At 39.0% G+C, this 20,530-nt stretch overlaps 2 protein-coding genes across 2 annotated transcripts; both read left to right on the top strand.

Annotated features, from left to right (window-relative positions):
• Positions 1 to 1,391: 1,391 nt before the first annotated feature.
• Positions 1,392 to 3,476, top strand: upk2 (uroplakin 2). Its single transcript, XM_067437817.1, has 5 exons — positions 1,392 to 1,502; positions 1,580 to 1,732; positions 1,817 to 1,901; positions 2,967 to 3,028; positions 3,211 to 3,476. Exons 1-5 carry the CDS (start codon positions 1,451 to 1,453, stop codon positions 3,342 to 3,344), a joined length of 486 nt encoding a protein of 161 aa, XP_067293918.1. The 5' UTR covers positions 1,392 to 1,450; the 3' UTR covers positions 3,345 to 3,476.
• Positions 3,477 to 6,252: 2,776 nt separating this feature from the next.
• On the top strand, positions 6,253 to 20,165 carry foxr1 (forkhead box R1). Its single transcript, XM_067437816.1, has 6 exons — positions 6,253 to 6,490; positions 6,572 to 6,685; positions 14,232 to 14,464; positions 14,582 to 14,850; positions 19,665 to 19,897; positions 19,972 to 20,165. Exons 1-6 carry the CDS (start codon positions 6,370 to 6,372, stop codon positions 19,998 to 20,000), a joined length of 999 nt encoding a protein of 332 aa, XP_067293917.1. The 5' UTR covers positions 6,253 to 6,369; the 3' UTR covers positions 20,001 to 20,165.
• The last annotated feature ends 365 nt before the right edge of the window (positions 20,166 to 20,530 follow it).

The following is a 20,530-nucleotide window of genomic DNA, read 5'->3' as shown; positions in this document are numbered from 1 at the left end:
AAGGATCATGTAGTAGCGGTGTTGATCGGTGCAAGACCAGATGAAGACTGTGAGGATGAGGAGTGTCTTATGTGTGGTGCTGGTGATGGTGCACAGGTGTTCAATATTCAGGTGATTGGGAACGAGTGGGTGTGGCGTGAGTGTCTGTGTTCGAAGGTGGTGGCTGTGCGGTTGTGACAGCCTCCTCCCAAAGTTTATGCTGCTCCTTATTTTTTATATATATATTTATTTCCTGCACTATTAAAGTGTTTGTGTGTTTTGAAGTCTTATGACAGGTGAAGTGAATAACACTGAACTACAGATCCAAATGCCCAGTTTTTTCATTTCATTCAGCAACGTTAAGTTGACTGAACAAACACTTATTAAGTAATGTGTTATGTTATTACTTTTTTAAGTAATGTGAACAAGGATGATTTGAGTGCAACTTACAACAGTGAAAGTTCATTGAGTGACCCAACGACAGGGTCATGGGCGGCCGAGGCTCAATGATGCACATGGGGAGTGGAGGCTGGACCGTATGGTCCGATCAAACAGACGAGCTAGCTATAGCTCAAACTGTTTAAAAGTTAATGCTGGCCTGGTTCTGAAAGAAAGGTGTCAGAATACACAGCCCATCGCAGTTTGTTGTGTATGGAGCTGCATAGCCGAAGACCAGTCAGGTGTCACCACCATCATGACTCGGTAGTGATTTTTTTTTACCAGATCCCTGTTATTTTATGATAGGATAGATGTGATAATTGCTGATGATGAGTTGTTTGGATAGATCATTTGAACATGCTCCGACTGAACTTTGTTAATAAAACATCATTTGTTATGGGTATCTTTTTAAAAATGTATTTAGATTCAAATAATTCATAACAATGAATTTAAAATCATTAAAAAAGATTACTGCAATATTTCATTTAAAAAAAATAATTGTCCATTTTACTTTTCATGGATGATATATTATAACTGAATGGCAATAGAGAGATTAAATGTTCTAAAAAAATCAATATTGATTTAACAAGAAACCATGTACTTTGTCTATTTGTTCCACAAAGCTATCATACTTTATAGAATTATGTGGAATATAGTGCATTAGTTGTATAAAACACTTTTATGATTTTGTGTTCCTCATAAGAAAAAAATCCATATGGGTTTGGAAAAGCATGAGAGTTGTGGATATTAGTTGCCTTAGTCATTGTCCCTCAAATAATAAAAGGATTTACTGCGTCGGTTAAAACATACATTCCAGATTGAAGGCCTCCCTAAGGTGTATCGAAAGGGAAGGGCTGTTAGTTCATACACACCTGGACAGACCTGTTCTCTGAGCTCACTGATTGGCTCAGCGATATGTTCAGTCCAGCTTGTCTGGTTTCAGGCATATACTGTTATTCTGTTATTTGCCATCCCACAGCTTTATCCAGAGCATTGCGACTCATGAACGCATCCGGACTCAATACAGGACAATATGCTGGCTGTGCTCTTCATCCTGGTGGCGTTGTGTCCCCTAAACTTTGCAGGTAAAAATGATAACCCATATAAATACATTTAGTATGTGTATATATGTATATTCAAATGTTTTGATTATTATTTTTAGATTTCCCAATTAGATTGCTGAGTACTGAAACCCCAGACGGAGTCCTGGCGAGCAGATTCTCCAATGCTTTTCTCCTGGCACTGCCTAACTGCACTGATTTTGGAAACCAGCCTGCTAAGCTACTGTACACAGAAGTGGGCAGCAATGTAACCAGTATGGATCGCTTTCATTCTGAATTTGGCTCGCATTACATTGTCTAGACTAGAGAGTAAGAGTTATGACTTATGTGTCTTGCAGACATAAAGACTTTCCAGGTTCCAGATTGTCCTGCCAGTAAGCTGGGGTACCTTCTGCAAGACCTAAAAAGTGAAACAAATTACAGGTATGTGTTTGTGTGTGTAATCCCTACGTTATGGGGACAGAATGTCCCCACAAAGATGGCAATATCCGAAATCCTTGTCTTTGTGGGGACATTTTTTGGTCCCCATGTGGAAAACATCTTTTAAATCATACAGAAGGAGTTTTTTTGAGAAAGTAAAAATGCAGAATGTTTCCTGTGATGGGTAGGTTTAGGGGTAGGGGCAGTGTAGGGGGATAGAAAATACGGTTTGTACAGTATGAAAACCATTATCCCTATGGAAAGTCCTCATAAAATATGGAAACACTACGTGTGTGTGTGTGCGCGCGTGTATGTGTTAATGTGTGTACAAGATTGGCTTTATATACAGGTTTGTGTGCTGCAACAAATAATTTTTACTGTTGTAACATTAGTAACTAACATTAATAACCAGTAACAAATAGCTACATTTTTATAAAACCCCTCAAACTTTAAAAAATGATTTATGATTTAGCTTAAAGTAACCTGGTTGTCTTAATTTCATTAATACTCAAAATTCGACTTAATACAAAGAGGTTTGTTTAAGCAACAGAAACTCAAAATATGTTATCTTAACAAAATATATATATTTTTTTTACAGTTGTATGAAAACCATTTTATCCATTAGAGTTCCTCACTAGTGTAGTGTGTGTGTGTGTGTGTGTGTGTGTATGTGTGTGTGTGTGTGCGTGCGTGCGTGTGTGTGTGTGTGTGTGTGTGTGTGTGTGTGTGTGTGAAATATCAGGACTCAAATGTATATAATTACATGGGTATGACAGGTATTACAAGGAGAGGGTGAAATATGAGGACATTACCCATGTCCCCACTTTTCAAAAGGTTTATAAAACATACAGAATTTGTTTTTTTGCGAAAGTAAAAATGCAGAATGTTGGGGTAAAGAAAATACGGCTTATGGAATGTCCCTACATTTCACAAAAACAAACGGTGTGTGTGTGTGTGTGTGTGTGTGTGTGTGTGTGTGTGTGTGTGTGTGTGTGTGTGTGTGTGTGTGTGTGTGTGTGACCATCCCTCAGTAAATCAAATCTCATTATAAATGCCTTTGTCTTTCAGCATGATGTACACAATTGGGAGTAATAACAGCTCGGTCTTGACTGAAAATACTACCACCCCTGGTAAAAGACTTACACTTAAAAAAATGTTCCAGTAATTTCATAATAAATGATAGCCTACACGTACCAATTGTATCGTGATATATCTTTTCTCATGTGAAAAAAAAAGTAAAGAATGACTGATAAAGTAGTTAACATAAAGTAGTTTATTGTACTCAGGTCTGTTTCTCTTGTCTTTTTCCCAGCCCTTGATTATAAGCAGATAGACAGTGGACTTCCAGCGCGCAGTGGAGCTATGGTGGTCATCACCGTCCTTCTGTCTCTGGCTATGGTGATCCTCCTGGCTGGCCTCATTGTCAGCATATTCTTTTCAGGCTGAGCTCAACGCGATGCACTTCAATAACATGAAATCTATTTAACTTCAAAAATCATTCAAATGCATTTCAGATACCTTTCAGATGGATCTTTCTTTCTTTCGGTCTATATTGTGTTGGATGTAAAAGATAATTAATGCAAGCCTATATAATTATGATTAATTTTTAAACTGAATGGTGTAGTGAATTTTAAATAAATATTGTTCCTAAAATGCATGGTTTTATGTTTGTAGAGTTTTTGTTTTTTTTGTTTGGTTTTTAGACTTAAAGGGGGGGTGAAACACTCAGTTTCAGTCAATCTCATGTCAATCTTGAGTACCTATAGAGTAGTATTGCATCCTTCATATGTCCGAAAAGTCTTTAGTTTTATTATAATTATAAAAGAAATATGGGCTGTACCGAGTCTTTCCGGAAAAAACCGAGCACCTGGAGGCGTATCGTGTGGGCGGAGCTAAAGAATGACGAATGCCCAAAGCGGTGACGTCCTCAAGCGTGGAGAAACCCTTGCTATCGATCTCAGCTAATACAGATAATGATCCAGAATCAAATCTGAGGCAGAAATAAATTGAACAGGAGAAGCAGCAACAGCAGGACGTCCATCTCTGTGGTATGTACTGTATTTAGTGACCTGTCAACATTTCTGTGTCTTTACTCGCAGTTTATGAGGACATGATTCGGTTTATAGACTATTGTATGCGACTAGACCTGACCAGTAGCAAGCAAAACGGTTTTGCACGTCAGACTAGTGTAACGTTATACAACAGAGAACAGCAATGGTGTAACCATTAGCACATTTGAATGACGAAGCACGCGATCGTGTCATTTACTGATGTTTACTCACGTGATGATAGCCAATAGCAGAGACATTTGAAGCAGTTTTACTCACCGGCTGCTTCCAAAGCAGGACCGAACCTTTATCGCTGGGACCGCTCCGTCAAAAACACACTTTTTTGGTATGATGTGGTGAAGTCCTGTCACAGCAGTGGCGTGGAAATCCACTTTGAGACGCAACTGAAGCGATGTTGTGAAGCTTCCCATCATTTCTGCGTTCAAATCAGTTCAAATGCAGCGCTGCCTTCCCGGAATGCTGTGCTGAAGCGTTGAAGTCGCTCGACGTCAACCATAGGAATAAAGTGGAGCGCGGCGCGCGACATAAGTGTTCACGGACGACTGGATCTGCACCTTGAAAGAGCGTTTATTGCCGTGCAATTCCTCCCTCGCTCTAGTCACGCGCGCGCGCACCCTACTGGGAGAAGAGCCCGTACGGCCCATACAAGGACCTTCCGCTCTTATTAACGTCAAGTCGAGCCATACTCGAAAAAAACTCTCCGAAACTTGTGAGAAACCGGAAGGAGTATTTTTGACACAGAAATACTCCATCAAACGTCCAACATTAGTTTTTGAAACGTTGTCTATGTTTAGGATGGGAATCCAAGTCTTTAACAGTTTAAAAAGCTCAGTATGCATGAAACAGCATTTCACAGTTTTTTTTTACCGTAACTGACAAGCAGATTTTAAAGGCACGCTATGTCGTTTTTCGCCACTAGAGGTCATCTATTCAAAGCGTGGCTTGATGAAGCAGATACTGAGCCACAGCCGGTGGTAAAGAACTGGAACGGTACTCGGGCAGAAATCTTGTTCATGAATGAGATTATTAACATTACTGTAATGTAAAGCAGAGCAGGGCCGAGTGTTGTGGGAGCAGAATCATATGAAATGCTTCTGAGTGTGTTGAAAATCTGCAGTAAGTCTCAGCCTCAGACGCCACATTTCCAGATAAGACGTTTTTCCTTATCTGGAATCACTTTAGGAGTTTCGAATTCATCAACTGATTGGTTGAATTCTACAGGCTGTCCATGAGTGGCGTGCGTCACATTCTTTAACGGTCTGCCGGGAAACAAATGCCGTGACTCTAAACTCCCTCTTGGAAGAACGACCCCATCGTGTTTACAACTGTGAGAGTGAGCGCTTGCTTTCAAAAGTATGTGAAGTTCACGGCTCCATTGATGCAATAAACATGAACAACGTTCCTAAATGAATAAGTGTTCTATTATTCTGTACGGTCTGTTATTCCAGGGACTTTCATTTTACATTTTTACACCCCTAAACAAGACACAGAACAAAACGAACTGTGATTGGTTGCGTTACACGTCAGTCAAATGTCCTCTGGGCGCTCCTTGACCAATGAAAGCTACGATGGAGTCCAGACCTTCTGCTGCAGGACTAACTTTAAACACTGCAGCAAACTAGATGAATATTAGAATATAATATTAATAAATGCTGGATGGTTTGTGTAAATGGCATGCAATTAATTTTGTATAATGGAGAAAATGCTGTTATTGTTATAATGTTAATGTTTTCTGTCTATAAATGTTTTCAAACAGTTGTTCCCTTAAAAAAACATATAATAGGCTATAATAAAGGTTCTTTGGTGTTTCCATGGTTCTACAAAAAAAAAAATGTGAGGGTGGGTATGATGTCATTGACAGGTGACGCATGTGGACTTCGTCCTTGTCCTGGTTAAAATCGTTTGTTTCTCTGCATTTAAACATTCTTGGGATAATCTAAGTAAGTAGGCCTACACAAGTCAACAAAAATATATAACCCTACTTAAGTGGGTTTTAGATATTTTAATCCATTTTTTTAATTACATATTGTGCCTTTAACTTAAAGGTTGAACTGTTTTCTCAAGAGGAGTGTATGTTCCATAAATGTCAGGTTGGGGCAAGTAGCCACGTTTTATGGCTTTACTTTTATACAGCTCATTAATCACTAAATGTTGTAGGACTTTGTCATTGCCTACTTATATTGCCTCAAAAGGCTAAATCTAGGGGGGCATGTAAACCCTAATGATCACTAAAAACGAACCACACTCCTGATTCCTAATAAGCTTAATGATTCCCACCTGTTGTGACAAACGATATCGCCACAGTTTAAGTCTTAATTACAAGGACAACATTTCTTCAAATAAAAAAAGATACGTGGCTTTATTAATACACGTTTGTTGCCTATTCTAACATACTTGGCATAATGTATTTACAGCTTCAATCCAAAAGCAGATTTAGCGACCTCCATTTAACCAGCGGCTTACACGACTGGGACATGAACGAAGAAATAAAGTTAACGACGACAACTGATCAGTTTTACCACGGTAAAATCATTTCAGTGAGTAATTCGAGCATGTGAGACAGGGCCGTTTATTTCGTGTCACTGAAGTGTCGTGGTTTGGCAGATGATAAGCGGACTGACCAGTATCTGGCGCAGTGGCACTACGCGCGAATCTCCAGAAGATCTTTACCGGCAGCGCAGGGGAGTTTCCAGCTCCCGCTCCCGCTCAGCGCCAGAGGTGTGTTCCATTATCAGTCACATCATCATCACCGATCATAACTAATGGATCTTTCATACAGAATTTATAGGAACAAAACACAAACTAGATTTCCCAGTCTATGACAAGTTTTTGGTTTCGAAACTTGCCAACCCCACCCCATTTATTTATTTATCTATTTATTTATCTATTTATTTACATTTTTAAAGCGTTATAGCTTTACATTTATACACTTTATGTTAAGTTTATACCTACATTTAAAAAGTTTATCAAAACAATTTAATTTCAAAATTGTGTATAGCCTAAATATATGTTCAAGTTTTGTTTCAAATATCATTTCATATTTATTTAGTGAAAATGTTTAGGTTTAAGTTTATTTAGCCTACTATTTAAAGTTTCTTATTTTCAGGTTTATCAGGTTTTTATTCAGGTTTATCTCATTTTCAGATAGCTATAGCTATCAAAATCCAGTGTTCGGCATTTTGCGTACGTGAGTTTTTGTTGTAGATGTCTTAAAAAAAGAAGAAAAAGAAAAAAACAATTGTTGTGTATTGTGCTAATTAATTGAGATTTCTTACAGCTCTTACAGGTGGTTGGCCTTGTCTGTTCCGTTGCTTCTATTACTCTCCCCTTTTTTGTAAGTCGCTTTGGATAAAAGCGTCTGCTAAATGATTAAATGTAAATGTTATCAAAAAATATAAATATTTTAAGTTTATTTAGGCCTATCTAAAATATAATTTCAAGTGTATGTCTTTATTAACTTCTAAATTTCAAGTTTATCAATTTCAAGTTTATTTAATTTAAAGCTGCAGTCCGTTAGCCTGACAAGCCAGACCCACATCAAGAGTCTAGAAACTCACCATAGACAGGGCTCAATCCGAGGGGCGGGATAAACGGTCGTCTTTCAAACTCCCTCTGCACGCGATAGGATAGCGCTACAACCAACGAGAGCAACGAAGGTTGATAGATTAACGTTCACCGTATCCTGTCAGCAAAACTCCAAACACATCTTCCCTTTTTAAGAATGACTTCAGTGCCGTTCTTTTCTCAGAGAAAAGCTTAACTCCAAGTCTTCCAGAGTTGTGGTCAGAGCTGATTCGAATGACCGCCGTTTGCCAGTTTCTGTGTTCATGAAACACGCGGAACTATGGCGTCATTGTTAAGCCCCGCCCAGTGACTCTATACACGTTGCGATTGGCCCGTCAATAGTTTGGCGTTTACAGCTCAGATGGCTATTGAGCGTTGCTAGACGACACTCGCGGGCAGATTAGATTTGCTGCCGCTAGGGTGCATCTAGATTTCTAGGCTAGCAGTCCGAAACTTTTTGCACTCTAGTGGTTAATAAACAGAACTGCATGCATCTTGCGGAAGAACATTGCAGCCGGAGCCACTTCTCTATGTTTATGTCTCTGGCAGATCACGCAGGGACTGTGCTCCTCCGCAGCGGTACCTACCAGTCTGGCCTGAAATAGTCCCAATATAAATTCTTATTATAAGTGTACCATAATGATTCATGTTAAGACAAAAACACGGTTTGGAAAATGGATTCATGTTGTACATTCTCATTATATAATTTCTGTAAATCTTCAACACAAAAAAAGTTATGGAAGGCAGCTTTAATTTTAAGATTTTTATTTAGGCCTATTGGTTTAAATTAACATTTTCATGTTTATTTTTATTTCAAATTTAATTTCAGTTTGTTTTCCAAATGCTACATTTATTCAAATATTATCTGGAAAATGCATGCTTTGTTGGCATGTGCTTTTCCTGCCCAATATCAAGCTATTTCAACATTTTCAACTAGTAGATGACAGCTAGTACACAATATATATCCTCAATCCCAGCTGAATTTAGCTCCGTCCACAACATTTGTGGTCAAGATGTTCGGTCTGGACCTGATCTGTTGTGGAGCAACTATGCTTGAACCAGAGCTGTTCGAACCAATCAGGTTGTCAGGGCGGGCTTTAAACGATGATGGACAGACAATCAACAGTAACGTAATCATCCACATCACCAAAGAGCAACTGGGTTGAATTCATTCTACTCCTAAATTAAAAAACTTGTTCATAAATGCATGAACCTTTACTATTTTACTTAAAAATGATGATTGTGTTGGCATTTACTCTGTGTATCCTCAAACTGATTTTACAACACCGGCCCTTCAAGACAACTCTGAGGGGGGTGAATTTTGTATAACTCAATTGTTTACATTATAGCCTTAAAGTTCTGCATAATTAAGGGTGTGGCCACATTGAGTGACCGGTGGATAGCTGTTTGTCTGCTGTCTGTTAGTCATCACTCCAGCCACATCCCGCCTCTTTGCCCGTTTTTTTTTTTTAATTATTATTATTATCTGGGGGGTAATGTGCTGCTAAGATGGCAATGGCCAGCTCAACTCTACTTTATGCTTCAGAATCCTATGGGTGACATCACGGGTACTATATCCATATTTTTTAACAGTCTATGGTTTACACTCATCATCTTTTACTTCTTCCAGCGTGCGTGCTGTCGAGTTCTGTTGACTACTATGCGCTCCACATACCACACTTACTCCGCTGCTCTGATTGGTTGTAGGTCTATCCAATTCAGTGCAGAGGCATTTTCTTTTCTGGTTCGGTTTAAAGCTACACTGTGTGATATTTTTCCCCATCTAGCAGTGAAAAGGTATATGACCATCCAGTGAATATTAGTTTCTGTTCCTTTCAATTCCGATTTCGTTTCAACTCAGTGGCCGATTTAGTCCAAGATTAACATGGCTTCCAGTTCGACGTCGTCCATGAGTTTTCCGTCAAGTGATGAGGTTACTTTAGAAAACGACACTGTAAAAAATGATATGTTCAATAAGTTATGACAACATGTTTTTACATTGTTTTAACTCATCAAAATAAGTTAAGAAATGTTAAACTTTTTTTTATAAGTTATACAAGATGTAACTCATTTTTTTAAAGTCAGATTAACATAATTTAAGTTGAAATAACTTAAACATCCAAGTCGATTGTACTGCAAAAATTCAAAATGTGCCTTTTTTTTATTGTGTTATAATTTGCAGTTATTTAATTTGTCAGTTGACATCTATGTAAAATGAATAATAGTTTTCGTTATATAATATATATACAGTCCCTGACAAAAGTCTTGTCGCTTATCTATTTTCTAGAAATACCTGATATTAACCTGACTTTAATTGGTGTTAGAAATAGCTCATATGAAAAGCTAAAACCCTCCCAAATGATGTTTAATGCACTGAAATAAATAATTTTCATAGAAAAAATATTTATCATTTAATCAAGACGGAAAGGTCAAATTTTGGCAAGACAAAAGTTTTGTCGCCTATACAGAAATTGAACAAATTTACTGCAAATACAAAAATATGTCAGCAAATTAAGTTGTGGTGCTGTGAGATCCAAATTTAATATCTTGTATGACTTCCATGAGCTTGAAGGACTGCATCCATGCGGTTTGGCAAGGATTCATACAATTTATTGATGAAGTCATCAGGAATAGCTAAGAAAGCAGTCTTGCATGCCTCCCAGAGTTCATCAATATTCTTTGGTTTCGTCTTCCATGCGTCCTCTTTCATCCTACCCCACATATGCTCAATGATGTTCATGTCTGGTGACTGGGCTGGCCAATCCTGGAGCATCTTGATCTTCTTCGCCTTGAGGAACTTTGATGTGGAGATGGAAGTATGCGATGGAGCACCGTCCTGCTGCAGAATTTGGCCTCTTTTATGGTTGGGAATATAAGAGGTAGCTAAGATTTCTTGGTATTTTAGACTATTGATGTTGCCTTCCACCCTGGAGATCTCTCGCACACCCCCATACTGGATGTAACCCCAGACCATGATTTTTCCGCCACCAAACTTCACTGTTTTCTGGGTGAATCTCGGATCCATTTGGGCACCAGTAGGTCTCCTGCAATATTTGCTGCGACTGTGGTGTAATTCAACAGAAGATTCATCTGAAAAATCCACCTTCTGCCACTTTTCCAGCGTCCATCCTTTTAGCAGGCTGTGGGCCTTGGCAAATGCCACACGGTTTTTCAATTGTCTTTTGTTTAGTGCTGGCTTCTGGGCACTGATTCGACCATGGGGGTCATTTCGAGACAGAATCTGACAAACTGTTCTGGTTGACACAGGGACTTCAGGTGACCAGGTCTCGTGGAGCTCTGCTGCAGTGGAAAATGGGCTGGCCTTGGATTTTCGAGCCAACAAACGGTCCTCTCGAGCAGTTGTCTTGTGGGGTCTGCCTGACCTGGGCTTGTCAAAAACGTCTCCAGTCTCTTCAAATCTTTTTTTTTTTATCCTCTGTACTTGATGCTGAGACACATTGAAGGTGTCTGCCACATCAGCAGTGGATCTGGTCTTCAGCCTCTTGATAATCAAAACTTTAGTCTCAGGGTGAATCTTAGGCATGTTTGCAGAGGTCTAGTTGCAGTTGATGTGAAGGTCTAGCGTACTGGGGTTCTTTTTATACACACTTGAGACCTAATTGATCCATTATTAGTCACAGGTGAAGCTCATATGACAAGGTGACAACACTTATGTCTTTGCAAAAATTGACTCAATGGGCTTTACCAAGCTGTGAATATTAGAATACTTTTTGAAAGTTTAGTTTTTCACTGAAACATTATCACAAAAGCTGGTGGGATTAAAATGAGCCATTTCTTGTAAAAAAAAATCTTGATTAGAAATATATTTCAGTGGCACTTTAGGTCAATTTGTACACAAGCGACAAGACTTTTGTCAGGGACTGTAGAGATCAGTTGATGTGACAGAGGTGCAAGGGAGAGCTGGAGGTACGTGAAATGTGAAGCTTGAATTTATGGGTATGTCCCTCTTTGGCTAATGTACTTTCAAGATGGAGGGCCAACATGGTGACCGGCATTCGAACCCCTCACCCGTATGTATTTTCAATGGCATATTATAAACTTACGAGAATACTTTATTACTTGAAAGAAGTAAATATACATTAAAGGACAACTCCGGTGAGAAATGAACCTAGGTGTATGTAACGAAGTTAATAAAATAAATAAACAAAACTAAAGTAAAACCGCGAGCAGCCCCTCACGGACGACTGCCCGCACATACACACACATAATAAAACGTGGGCAGCCCCTTACGGACGACTGCCCACTAGGGGTGTCCATGGTTAACCGATTAACCGTTAAAAATTGTGTAACCGAGTGAAACATTTTGCTCGGTTAAGTGGCTTCAATGACGTGCTTTGAATTTAGTTGTAATATATTTTTGCACCCTTAGAGACCACCAGAGCGCTCCCAGACATTTGTAATATCCACAAGAAGAAGTCATGACCAGCTTTCTAAGCGGGCAAAGAAAGCGTGGGAGCACTTTAAAATTGAGAGTGACAGGGCAAAATGTAAGTATTGCAATGCAGTGCTTACCGCATTTTTCAGGCTGTAAGTCGCTCCGGAGTATGAGTCGCATCAGTCAAATGCGTCATGAAGAGGAAAAAAACATAAGTCGCATTAGGGCAGAAGCAGAGCGGGAGCCGCGCGCGCTGTGCATAACGGAGCAGAAGAAAGAAAGTTTGAAGTGAGAAACTTGTGAATGACTAGAGAAAAGCAGACGTTACTTTAACTGTAATGAAGAAAACAAAGAAAGCTAATCGCGGACTGAAAGCAAGATGGCCAGAGCTGAAGGAACGAGTCCACAGATGCTTGAACTCTGCCAGGAGAGGCTCAGCCGCGCGAGTCAAACGCTGTGTGAATCATTCTCGGCTGCATATTTTACTACATGCCCTAATCATGCAGGCGCCCTCGCGGCCACTTGCATTGCTCGTGAACTGGAGCGCATCTCATCCTAATTTAACGAAACTCAGCGAACGCCTCACAGACATGAAATATATCCTAAGAAAGCTTGAAATGTCTTTTAACAATTTAAAACGAAAAGAAATAGGCTACTCTCTGATTATGTAATCCATGATGTGCATTTCTCTCTATAGACGCGTTCACTACGGAGATGGCGGTCGTCAAATTAATAAACTAAAAATAACCCTGACGCACACTATGGTTAACCGAGTATTAACCGCTAAGGGCATCGGTTAACGGTTAATGAAAAACTTGAAAACGTGCAGCCCTACTGCCCACACACACATAATAAAACGTAAACAAAACACAACATAAATTCCAGGCCTGTTCCTCTCTCGTCTTCCGCTGCCTTCGCTCCTCCTTTTATGCTCCCGTCACATGGCCGCGAGACGAGACCGGTGTGTCACGCAGTTGGTACTCATTACCACTCGTCACCGGCCCGCTCTCGCGGTCCCTCGCCCCGCTGCTTGCCGCAGTATAATTAAAAGATGGTTACAGAGTAGATCGTTCTCTGGGATGCGTTTTCATGAAAATCAAATGTAAAGAGTTTTATCTCTAAAAACAGATGAGCTTAAAACACTAGTCTATGGGGCACACAGTAGTGAAATTAAATCGCTAGTTAATACCACTAACAAGGCTCAAAATAGCCTCACACTAACACAGTAGCATAATGCATGTAGTCCCTACATGCAAACCGAAGCATTGAGAACTTTGTAAGTGTTCAAACAGTTTAATAAAAAGATACTTTATGAAGACAGTAAATTACGCGTTCACGGCCAGGCACCATCTTGGACTCGTCGAGCGACGAGAGCTCTGCTAAGTGATGAACTGTGACTTGGAATCTCATATGGTCCGTTGTTTCCGGAAGAACACACACAACGCAACAGAGAAAATAAATATTTAAAAATAAAAATGTCCATGTTATTACATTTTGCAAACTTAATTCCTATCGACCAGCTCACTTAGAACAGTGCTCGTGGATTGATTCGTCGAGACTGTTTTCCAAAATGGTGCCTGGCCGTGAACGCATAAGGCACTATGTTTATAAAGTATCTTCTTATTAAACTTTTTGTACACTTACAACTATGTACAATTATGCTGCCGTGTTAGTGTGAGGCTATTTTGAGCCTTGTAAGTGGTATTAACTAGCGATTTAATTTCACTACCCTGTGCCCCATAGACTAGCGTTATAAGCTAATGTATTTTTAGAGATATAAACACTTAACATTCGATTTTCATGAAAACGTATCCCAGAGAACGATCTACTCGGTAACCATCTGTTAATTACCCCTAGGGTCATTTCTCACCAGAGTTGTCCTTTAATGAGCACATATATTTTTGAAAGAACTAAGTGTTTTTAGCTAAGAATAAACTAAAAAAGTTACACAGTGTAGCTTTAAACACGCCCTATAATCGCAGCCCAATGGAGAAGTATCAGACTAATTTTCTGATTAGAATTGAGTATGATGACATCAGGCTACACAATACATCTAAAGTCACAGTTACATCTAAAGCCTGGTTTCAAAGATAGAGCTTAGTAAGCAGCACTAGGTCTAGTTCAGTTTGATTATCTGAAAATCCTTATTTGATTGTCCTTTCTGATTGGTTCCGAATTATGAAAGATAATCTGATAGGAATCTTATGCGGTAACTCCGTGTTTTTTTTTTTTTTTTTTTTTTTAAGTTTCTTCACAAGTCTTGTCGCTGTGCATTACAAACATAGTTGTTTCTGTGTTTTGAAGAGCCTGAAATACAACCCAATCTGTGGTTGATGGTGAATCCCAGTTTGGCCTGCCCCATAAAATACCCTAGTAATTACCCCAAAGCCCCAACACCTCCAAAACCGACACCGTTGTCAACAATGCCAAGAACCACCACACCTGTTCTGGAAAAAAGTGTGCGCCCAGTGATACTGCCTGATGAGACCTGCCTAAATGAGTCAATGCACGACACCTCCCTCTCCAGCGAGTATCAGGTATGAGTAAAAGAGCATTACATACTTTGTTTGCCTTGTTGATATACTGGAACACAAACCTGAGCGATTATGTCTATGTGATAAGATGATTTGCTATCTCCACCTTAATTGTTCCAGTTCACAGATGAAGATGACGCTTCCTCTGTAGACGTGCCTGTTTGTCGTAAGGTGAAGGGTGCTCGGAAGGGGAGGACGCCTAAACCGTCCGCTCGCAAAATGGGTCTGACGCAGAACAGAAGGCTTCAGAGAGCACTGCAGGACAGTATGAACCTGAAGAATGGCGGATGGCCTCGGCCCCCTGTTAACTACTGCATCCTCATCGCCATGGCCCTCAGCAGCAGCCGCAACGGCAGCCTGAACGTCCAGCAGATCTATAACTTCACCAGGTCCGAACAACCCTGAAAGTATACCATAAATCATTAGAAAGGAGGATTTATTATAAAATATTAAATTATGCTCTAACTCTAACTTTGTGTCAGGAAAAATGCATCCACTGACTACTACACACTTCTCTAAAAAAAGAAGTGTCCCAGAAAAATGTTTTTAGAGCATTGAGTACACGCAATATGCCTGTTTCATTCATACTCGTAGCCAGAGGGCGCCATACCACAAAGTCTACACGAGACTTATAGGACTAATGAATCTTATGAAATCCTTAATGTGAACAAAGGCATCCAGCTGTCGCTGTAACAGACGTTTTGACTGATGATACATGAAAGTATATTTATAATGCAATGCTAACTGACATAGCCTTTACATAATATTGTAAAATATAAATTCTACCTCATTCTGTGACGTGAAGCACGTCATATTACAAAAGTCTATTTCAAACACATGATTGCATTTTCAGCATCATTACTCCAGTCTTTGGTGTCGCATGACCCTTCAGAAATCATTCTAATATGCTGATTTTCTCATTGTTATTAACATTATTATTATTAATAATAATGTCACTGTTGAAGGTTTTTGCCGCTTAACATTTTCGGAGTAATTATACAATTCAAACATGGTACGATTTAAAAAAAGAGGGAAAGTAACTTATTTATCAAGGATGCATTAAATTGATCAAAAGTGAATGTGAAGACATTTATAAAGTTAGAAAAGATTTGTATTTAATAAATGCTGTTCGTTGAACTTTCTATTCATCAAAGAATCCTGGAAAAAGTTAGCCTGACAAGCCAGACCCACATCAAGATGTTTGGTCTGGAAACTCACCATTGACAGGGCTCAATCCGAGGGGCGGGATAAACGGTTGTCTTTCAAACTCCCTCTGCACGCGATGGGATAGCGCTACACCAACCAGAGCAACGAAGGTGAAGCAGAGCTTGTTGATAGATTAAACATCCGCCGTATCCGGTCGGCAAAACTCCAAACACATCTTCCCTTCTTAAGAATGACTTCAGTGCCGTTCTTTTCTCAGAGAAAAGCTTAACTCCAAGTCTTCCAGAGTTGCGGTCAAAGCTGATTCAAAAGACCGCTGTTCGCCAGTTTCTGTGTTTACTAGTAGTATGCAAACGCAACTCGGCCGTCGTCATTATGGCCCCGCCCACCGACTCTATACACGATGTGATTTGCCCGGCAAGAGTTTGGCTTTTACAGCTCAGAAGGGTATTGAGAGTTGCTAGATGACACTCGCGGCAGATTAGATTTGCTGCCGCTAGGGTGTGTCTAGATTTCTAGGCTAGGAAAGTGTCACCATTTCCACAAATGTTGAGCAGCAAAAACTGTTCTCAAACTGAATAAGAATTTTTTCTTGTGCAGCAAATCTGCATTTGCTTTCTGAAGGATCACAAAACACAGAAGTAAGTTACATTTAAAATGTTTCAAAATAGGGACAAACATTTACATTTGATTATATATAAACTGTTAATTTTCCTGGTTAAATAAACATTATATAAAAAAGAGACCAAAAGCAATTCTATTCTGTATTTTTACAGTAACTATGTAATGTTTATGAAAGGTGCAGTGTCCGGCTTCATGTTTCTACAGACAACATCTTTGTCCTGTGTCGGCCACCGTAGCTTCTCTATGTGCCTCTGTGCTTTGAAAGGGAGGGATGAGCGGTGGGCGGTTGCACAATCTAACCACTAGATTTTGCAAATAATGTACACAGTGCACCTTTAAAACCAAGTTCATTAAGTTTGGCCTAGTCCACACATACACATGTATTTATTTATTTATTTTTTCTCATTTAAAATGAAAAGGGAAAAAAAAGTGCGTCCACATGAAAATGCAAAAACACACTATGAAACGCTCTCAATTGCATGCCAAACCGACAGCTGTCAATAAAAATCTAAGCATGGACATGTTGGCTAATCAGAAGCCTGGATTAAAAAGGTTATTGCCAGTTCCGGTTCTGATGTTACAAGCCAAAATATCCGGTTTCACTATCCACGTGACAACACTGCAGCCGGAGTTTCTAAAAAAAAAAATCTTCATCCTGGCAGGAGTTGGTTACACATTTAAAGGGTTAGTTCACCCAAAAATTAAATTTCTTTCATTAATGACTTACCCCAACGCCGTTCGACACCCGTAAGACCTCCGTTCATCCTCGGAATACAGTTTAAGATATTTTAGATTTAGTCCGAGGCCTTTCTGTCCTTTGAATGCAAGTGTATACCCACTTGCTGTCCACATCCAGAAGGTAATGAAAACATCATCAAAGTAGTCCATATGTGACATCAGTTGGTTAGTTAGACTCTTTTGAAGCATCAACAATACATTTTGGTCCAAAAATAACAAAAAAATATGACTTTATTCAGCATTGTCTTCTCTTCTGCGTTTGTTTTCAAACCTCAAAGATTCAAACGGTCGCGAATCAGCAGATTGATTTGTGATTCATATCGCCAATGTCACGTGATTTCAGCAGTTTGCTAGCCTAGAAATCTAGACACACCCTAGCGGCAGCAAATTTAATCTGCCCGCGAGTGTCGTCTAGCAACTCTCAATACCCTTCTGAGCTGTAAATGCCAAACTCTTGCCGGGCCAATCACATCGTGTATAGAGTCGGTGGGCGGGGCCATAATGACGACGGCCGAGTTGCGTTGCGTGCTTCTAGTAAACACAGAAACTGGTGAACGGCGGTCATTCAAAACAGCTTTGACCGCATCTCTGGAAGACTTGGAGTTAAGCTTTTAACTGAGAAAAGAACGGCACTGAAGTCATTCTTAAAGGTCCCGTTCTTCGCGTGTTTTCGAAGCTTTGATTATGTTTACAGTGTGCAAAATAACATGAGTTCATGTTTCGCGTGTAAAAAAAACAGTATTTTTCACACAATTTACTTATCTGTACAGCACTGTTTCTTCTGTCCTAAAAACGGCCTGATGATTTCCTTGTTCTATGAAGTCCCTGCTTCAGAAACACCTAACGAGTTCTGATTGGGCCAGCACTTCCCGTGTTGTGATTGGACAACAGCTTAGCGCACTTTGCCCGGAAAGGTCCCGCCTCTTACCATAACAGTGGAGATGCAAGCGCTGAATGCACGCTCTTCTCCACGTCGGAGAGCAACAAGACCACGCCCCATATTTTGGGTGTACTTGTGGGCGGAGGGTTAGTCAACAAACGGACAGAAAGGCGTCGGACTAAATCTAAAATATCTTAAACTGTATTCCGAGGACATTGGGGTGAGACATTAATGAAAGAAATTTAATTTTTGGGTGAGCTAACCCTGTTACAGTGTAATTGTATATTTAAGTACTTGCTAAAATCACTTGACAACAAGGGTTTGGTTGAGGGTTAGTTGCATGTAGTAATGCCTAATTTACTGTTATTACTATGGTAAGTACATGTAACATATGTAACAACCGTAAAATAAAGCGTTACTGGAGTTGTCAAAAAAGTTTGGTTTCAGTGCCCGAATACTGTGTTTGTGTGTAAACGAACGGCCAAACCGCATTGAAAAAGCTGTGGTTTCGAAAATGCCTGTGTTCATGTGGGCAGGGCCTTAGTGTTTTTATACTTTTGTACATGTATTACAAAAAACAATTTAATTTAAAGACAGTAAAAATATAATATTATTTTAATACTAACAATAACAATTTAATAATATTAATATATATATTTTTTATTTTTACAAACTCAATTCCAAAAATGTTGGGACACATTGTATAAATTGTGAATAAAAACAGAATGCATTGATGTTTCAAATTTGTATATTTTATTCAGAATACAACATGGATGACCTATCAAATGTTTAAACTGAGAATTTTTATAATTTTAAGGGAAAAATACGTTTATTTTACATTTAATGGCATCAATACATCTCAAAGTTGGGACAAGGTCATTTTTATGTGTGGCATCTGCTCTTCTTTTTCTAACAGTCTGCAAACGTCTGACGACTGAGGATACACGTTGCTCAAGTTTAGGAATAGGAATGTTGTCCCATTTGATCTACATATTATGAATAAAATATAAGTTTGTGAGATTTGTAAATTATTGCATTCCTTTTTTATTCACAATTTGCACATTGTCCCAAGTGTTTTTGGAATCGGGTTTGTAATAGTCTACTTATTTTCTGGAGTCATCAAGCTGGCACGCACTGGTCACAGACACCAAGCTGTACCTTTGTTTCCCCAAGCTTATTGCTCACTAAAACCCACAGTCACGTTTACAGGCCATTTCATTATTTCATCATGGATATTTGACATGACCTAAAACTGTGCTATCTATAAATGACCAAGTTGTTTAATTGCTTTTTACCTGTCTTTCTAATAAAACCACCTGGTTGCCTTAATTTTGAGTTCACTGAAATTAAAATTGAGTTAATACAATGACAATTCTTTGAGATTCGACAACCTTCATTAAAATATTATTAAAATATTTTGTAAGTATTTTGGGTAATTGTGTGTGTTTTATTTCCGATGATGCAGTGAAACATGCCAAACAGTGCCATTTTCATGATTTATCAATTTTTTTATGTGGTTCAGATACAAAAATATTTTGAGTTTCTATTTATTAAACAAATTTCCTTCATTGTATCAACTTAAATTTTTAATTTCAATAAACTCAAAATTTTAAGGCAACCAGGTTACTTACCTTTTTAAGTTAAACCAACAAAAACCAACCAATTTTTTACAGTGTAGGTCCAACCATAGCTGCATTTGCCTCCTCAAGTGACTTTCCCCCATTCTTTCTCAATTACCACTCCAATTAGCTACTTTTTGCAGTGCTTCTAATCCCATTTTCTTTTCTGTCTTCCTAGAGAGCACTTCCCCTTCTTCATTACCGCTCCAGATGGGTGGAAAAACACAATCCGACATAATCTGTGTTTCAGCAACAGCTTTAAGAAGACCCCACAACAGGTATCTGGAGATGGCAAGAGGAAGTCGTGTCTGTGGCATCTTACTCTGGACGGCCGACAGAGACTCAGAGATGAAATTCATACACTTACAGGAGATTCCTTCAGAATGCTAAAGAGGAGCATGAACTATCCAGGTGAGGGTTGAGTGGTGAAATATGCAGCATCAATGAATTGGATTTGACTTCACTCTCAATGTTGTCTATTACAGATATGATTCAAGCTTTGTTAGAGCTGTAATTCAACTTTGACCCCTGAAAAATCAGATCATCAGGCTGGACAGCAGGAACTGCCATGATTTATTTTTCTTTATGAACTTGTGAACGTTTCACCTCTAACATCTTTAATTTAGTTATTTATGTAATTGTTTTCTTTTCATGTGCCCTTTTCCTTATTAAATAAACAAACGCATTATAAAGCTTTGAAGAGCCAGCACATTATTTAATATATCTTTGATTGTATTTAGTATGAAGGAAGACAGTAATACACCATGACTGGCTTGAGGGTGAGTAAGTCATGGGGTAATTTTGTCATTTAAATTTTTGCGTAAACTATCCTTTTATAAGGTTAAAAGTTTATCAATACAGTAGACCAGATATTTTAATAGAAATACAGCCAACATTATACAGAAATCATATGATGGGTCTCATAGTGTTGTTGTTGTTTTTTTTTAAGGAGTTCGGATCCGGCTCTTAGCTATTATTGTTCAGGGAAATGAAATGGCAGACAAGGAAGCAAAGGAAGCCATTGAAAACAAAAACATTAGTTTA

This window comes from Pseudorasbora parva, chromosome 3 (assembly GCF_024679245.1).
Source record: "Pseudorasbora parva isolate DD20220531a chromosome 3, ASM2467924v1, whole genome shotgun sequence".
NCBI lineage: Eukaryota > Metazoa > Chordata > Actinopteri > Cypriniformes > Gobionidae > Pseudorasbora > Pseudorasbora parva.
The sequence above is the reverse complement of the archived record's forward strand: the minus strand, read 5'-3'. Positions and strand labels throughout refer to the sequence as shown.

Coding starts and splice junctions, on each gene's coding strand:
- upk2 (XM_067437817.1), top strand. CDS start 1,451: ATGCTGGCTGTGCTCTTCATCCTGGTGGCGTTGTGTCCCCTAAACTTT. Junction 1,503..1,579: donor GTGTCCCCTAAACTTTGCAG/GTAAAAATGATA, acceptor TATTATTTTTAG/ATTTCCCAATTAGATTGCTG. Junction 1,902..2,966: donor AAAAGTGAAACAAATTACAG/GTATGTGTTTGT, acceptor TTTGTCTTTCAG/CATGATGTACACAATTGGGA.
- foxr1 (XM_067437816.1), top strand. CDS start 6,370: ATGTATTTACAGCTTCAATCCAAAAGCAGATTTAGCGACCTCCATTTA. Junction 14,851..19,664: donor CAGATCTATAACTTCACCAG/GTCCGAACAACC, acceptor CTGTCTTCCTAG/AGAGCACTTCCCCTTCTTCA. Junction 19,898..19,971: donor GAGGAGCATGAACTATCCAG/GTGAGGGTTGAG, acceptor TGTCTATTACAG/ATATGATTCAAGCTTTGTTA.